The sequence below is a fragment of the Coregonus clupeaformis genome, chromosome 21 (assembly GCF_020615455.1).
Source record: "Coregonus clupeaformis isolate EN_2021a chromosome 21, ASM2061545v1, whole genome shotgun sequence".
In the NCBI taxonomy this organism is placed as follows: domain Eukaryota; kingdom Metazoa; phylum Chordata; class Actinopteri; order Salmoniformes; family Salmonidae; genus Coregonus; species Coregonus clupeaformis.
The window spans coordinates 37,691,542-37,696,961 of NC_059212.1; the positions used below are offsets into that span (position 1 = coordinate 37,691,542).

The window sequence follows — 5,420 nt, forward strand, 5'->3', positions numbered from 1 at the left end:
TACTGCCCTCTACTGGTCTTTACAAAGTACTATATTTATCTCACATAGCCAACATGGAGTGTCAGGGCAGAGTTTAATTCCAGATGTTTTGGCACACAGTCATACATTTGTTTTGTGTTTGTCTACTCCAACTACTAATCCACAGATAAAAGGGGAAACCTAGTTTTACTTAGTTATGATTGATTAATCTTTCCTCTTTCATCTTCAAGCACCCATGTTGGTTAGTATGCTTGTGAAAACGAATGAGTAGATGGGAGAGGTGGGACTTGCAATGCGTCAAGTATCTCAAACAAACCAAGTTCTATTTTAGGAAAAATGGTTACAACGGGGGACCAGAGTGTTTGTGTCTCAGGTGAAGAGGGTAGATCTGATCTCCATCACCTAGGACTTGACATAGATTAAATAGATTAATCAAATCTCACATTGTTGTCAATTTTTGCTCAATCTTGCATGCTTTCTCAAACAGCTGTAACTATATACGCATTCGTAAATCAGGTCCTTTCTTGAGTTGGGCTCTGGGATGTAACAACTGTTGAGCATCTGATCTTATGGTTGATTGTGGAGGAAAGGGGTTGAGTGTGTTAGAGTATGTGAGTGTGTGTTTATCCCACATCTGTTGCAAGGGGGTAAGGATGTTAGGGAGAATATAGGATGAGCCACAATAATTGTTTGCTAAAATAATCATTGCTTGTCAAAAATGTAATGTAAAACAATGGCAATCCGGGTTATAGGTTAGAATCCTACGCATTAACTGCCAACATTATTACGCATATTAATTGATAATGATGGAAAATAACATATGCAAGATATTTGAATAGATATATTTTTAAATAGCTATATACAGTTGAAGTCGGAGGTTTACATACACCTTAGCCAAATACATTTAAACTCAGTTTTTCACAATTCCTGACATTTAATCCTAGTAAGAATTCCCTGTCTTAGGTCAGTTAGGATCACCACTTTATTTTAAGAATGTGAAATGTCAGAATAATAGTAGAGAGAATGTTTTATTTCAGCTTTTATTTCTTTCATCACATTCCCAGTGGGTCAGAAGTTTACATACACTCAATTAGTATTTGGTAGCATTGCCTATAAATTGTTTAACTTGGGTGAAACGTTTCGGGGAGCCTTCCACAAGCTTCCCACGATACGTTGGGTGAATTTTGGCCCATTCCTCCTGACAGAGCTGGTGTAACTGAGTCAGGTTTGTAGGCCTCCTTGCTCGCACATGCTTTTTCAGTTCTGCCCACACATTTTCTATAGGATTGAGGTCAGGGCTTTGTGATGGCCACTCCAATACCTTGACTTTGTTGTCCTTAAGCCATTTTGCCACAACTTTGGAAGTATGCTTGGGGACATTGTCCATTTGGAAGACCATTTGCGACCAAGCTTTAACTTCCTTCCTGACTAATGTCTTGAGATGTTGCTTCATTATATCCACATAATTTTCCTTCCTCATGATGCCATCTATTTTGTGAAGTGCACCAGTCCCTCCTGCAGCAAAGCACCCCCACAGCATGATGCTGCCACCCCTGTGCTTCACGGTTGTGATGGTGTTTTCGGCTTGCAAGCGTCCCCCTTTTTCCTTCAAACATAACGATGGTCATTATGGCCAAAAAGTTATATTTTCGTTTCATCAGACCAGAGGACATTTATCCAAAAAGTACGATCTTTGTCCCCATGTGCAGTTGCAAACCGTAGTCAGGCTTTTTTTTTTTTTTTTTGGAGCAGTGACTTCTTCCTTGCTGAGCGGCCTTTAAGGTTATGTCAATATTCGACTTGTTTTACTGTGGATATAGATACTTTTGTACCTGTTTCCTCCAGCATCTTCACAAGGTCCTTTGCTGTTGTTCTGGGATTGATTTGCACTTTTCGCACCAAGGTACGTTATTCTCTAGGAGACAGAACGCTTCTCCTTCCTGAGTGGTATGACGGCTGCGTGGTCCCATGGTGTTTATACTTGCATACTATTGTTTATACAGATGAACGTGGTACCTTCAGGCATTTGGAAATTGCTCCCAAGGATGAACCAGACTTGTGGAGGTCTACAAAACATTTGTCGGAGGTCTTGGCTGATTTCCTTTGATTTTCCCATGATGTTAAGCAAAGAGGCACTGAGTTTGAAGGTAGGCCTTGAAATACATCCACAGGTACACCTCCAATTGACTCAAATGATGTCAATTAGCCTATCAGAAGCTTCTAAAGCCATGACATCATTTTCTGTAATTTTCCAAGCTGTTTAAAGGCACAGTCAACTTCTGACCCACTGGAATTGTGAAACAGTGAATTATAAGTGAAATAATCTGTCTGTAAACAATTGTTGGAAAAATTAATTGTTTCATGCACAAAGTAGATGTCCTAACAGACTTGCCAAAACTATAGTTTGTTAACAAGAAATTTCTCTGTCAATTCCTACTGTGACTACAGCACAACTCTCTCCCAGGGCACAGTACAGGCTACTTCACTGGACCTTCTCTGCAGCATAAATCTGGCCTGGACCCCAGGAGCCATGACCATAGTAGACTTGTACACATAGACATCATACTCAGGTATGTACTCCAAATCTGATAGTTTTTCCTTAGAAAAAGACACGGCCCATTGCCAGGTATTATAGTTGAGCATGGATTTGTTATGGGAAGAGTAGAACCCAACCCAGGAGTTATTCAACCTTAACTTCCAGTCAGTGAATTACTTTTTTACAAACAGGCGAGCGCAGGCCATTCCATCCTTGACAAATAGCTGCAGACTGGAGTTAGGCCTATACCCGCTTAGATCAACAGGAATCTCTCCATTGGCATCATGAAACTCAGGACTCCTACATATCTATTCCCCAATGGTGGGACGTCTAAAAAACCTTGTAAAGAAATATGGTACCTTCTTGTGGAGCCTGACCTGGAGTCCAGATTTGAGGGGTACTGAGGTGTCGCAGCTCCCAGAGTCTCTGTCTGCCGAGGCACTGTCTAGTTTGCTCTCACTGTCGTTGTTCTCATAAAGGACCACCATTACACCCTGGTCCAATAGCCTCTTGGGGATACCACTCCAGATTATCTAGGCTTTTCCTTCTTGTGTGGTTTTCACTTCAAGCTTAATTGATTTAGAGTTGTCATCCTCCATGCCACTCTGGGTTTCAACTGAACCAAGTCTTCGTGGTCTACATTACCTTCTGGAGCGTCGGAAGTACAATACAATTGCTATAAGAAGTGACAGACCATTAGAGCACACTGGCCCCCGCCAGATGCGTTCAAGATCATTCAGTATGTTGTTGTTGAACTCTACATTAAATCTACGTGGAATTTCAGATTGGGCAATGGTTGAGAGACTTTGGATCTGTCTTAAGAGGTTTGGGGTGATGCGGTAGGTGTTCTCTGGGTCGTATGCTGTACCTAGGTTCTGGTTGTATGGATGGTGCTGTGTGATGAAGACATTATCCACTGCTATAGACTGATCTAACCTTTCTGGACTAACTTGGACTAAGATCCTGTCCCTGTTTCTCTCATCTATCTCCGCGCATGTTCTTGAGTTACGGTATAGTTGAGAAACATAACCAGGAAGTGCCCTGGTATTATGCCTAATGGTATTGAGATTCCCAAATGAGTAGTAATTTCCACTCTCAGAGGACAGAAAAGGTAACCGAGGGGGTCTGTCAGCATTTAGATAGAAATGAAAGCCAAAGTCTCCCCTGGTTGGATTGAACTTGAGTCTCATGTTGTCGTTGTTGTCAATGTTCATGTTATTGGCTAGCCAGTGGAGCAGCATCAGGCCATGTCGTGGACAGATCTGCATGTCAGTTAAATAGGAATACTGATATGAAATTAATAATTTAGCATGACCATACTACATGATTCAGACCTGATGACGCTGAAATATCCGTGTGTGACCTTATTTCCCTCTCTATGTGTGTGTGTGTGTGTGTGTGTGTTTGTGTGTGTTTAAGGGCGGCAGGTAGAGCGTTGGGCCAGTAAGTGAAAGGTCGATGTTTCGAATACCAGAGCCTGTCGATGTGCCCTTGAGGAAGGCACTTCACCCTAATGTGCTCCAGGGGTGCTGTACTACTATTGCTGACCCTGTAAAACATCACATTTCACTGCACCTATCTGTTCCATGTGACTGTCACGTTGTATAAGGATTAGAAGACAGGCGCAGGAATACAGTGGCTTGTGAAAGTATTCACCCCCTTGGCATATTTCCTATTTTGTTGCCTTACAACCTGAAATTAAAATTGATTTTTTTGGGGTTTGTCTCATTCGATTTACATAACACTTTGAAGATGGATTTTTTTTTGTGTGAAACAAACAAGAAATAAGACAAAAAACAGACAACTTGAGCGTCCATAACTATCCCCCCCCCCCCCAAAGTCAATACTTTGTAGAGCCACCTTTTGCAGCAATTACAGCTGCAAGTCTATTGGGGTATGTCTCTATAAGCTTGGCACATCTAGCCACTGGGATTTTTGCACATTATTCAAGGCAAAACTGCTCCAGCTCCTTCAAGTTGGATGGGTTCTGCTGGTGTACAGCAATCTTTAAGTCATACCACAGACTTTCAATTGGATTGAGGTCTGGGCTTTGAGTAGGCCATTCCAAGACATTTAAATGTCTCCCCTTAAACCACTCAAGTGTTGCTTTAGCAGTATGCTTAGGGTCATTGTCCTGCTGGAAGGTGAACCTCCGTCCCAATCTCAAATCTCTGGAAGACTGAAACAGGTTTCCCTCAAGAATTTCCCTGTATTTATCGCCATCGATCATTCCTTCAATTCTGACCAGTTTACCAGTCCTTGCCGATGAAAAACATCCCCACAGCATGATGCTGCCACCACCATGCTTCACTGTGGGGATGGTGTTCTCGGGGTGATGAGAGGTGTTGGGATTGCGCGAGACATAGCATTTTCCTTGATGGCCAAAAAGCTCAATTTTAGTCTCATCTGACCAGAGTACCTTCTTCCACATGTTTGGGGAGTCTCCCACATGCCTTTTGGCGAACACCAAACATGTTTGCTTATTTATTTCTTTAAGCAATTTTTCTGGCCACTCTTCCGTAAAGTCCAACTCTGTGGAGTGTACGGCTTAAAGTGGTCCTATGGACGGATACTCCAATCGCCGCTGTGGAGCTTTGCAGCTCCTTCTGGGTTATCTTTGGTCTCTTTGTTGCCTCTCTGATTAATGCCCTCCTTGCCTGGTCCATGAGTTTTGGTGGGCGACCCTCTCTTGGCAGGTTTGTTGTGGTGCCATATTCTTTCAATTTTTTAATAATGGATTTAATGGTGCTCTGTGGGATGTTCAAAGTTTCTGATAGTTTTTTATAACCTAACCCTGATCTGTACTTCTCCACACCTTTGTCCCTGACCTGTTTGGAGAGCTCTTTGGTCTTCATGGTGCCGCTTGCTTGGTGGTGCCCCTTGCTTAGTGGTGTTGCAGACTCTG

The 5,420-nt window shown here is 42.5% G+C and overlaps 1 protein-coding gene across 1 annotated transcript; it reads right to left on the minus strand.

The window, feature by feature from the left end:
• Nucleotides 1–2,461: 2,461 nt before the first annotated feature.
• Nucleotides 2,462–3,756, minus strand: LOC121534483. Its single transcript, XM_041841075.1, has 2 exons — nucleotides 3,210–3,756; nucleotides 2,462–2,523 (listed from the first exon to the last, which is right to left on the minus strand). The coding sequence occupies exons 1-2, from the start codon at nucleotides 3,754–3,756 to the stop codon at nucleotides 2,462–2,464; spliced, it is 609 nt and encodes a 202-aa protein (XP_041697009.1).
• Nucleotides 3,757–5,420: the final 1,664 nt, after the last annotated feature.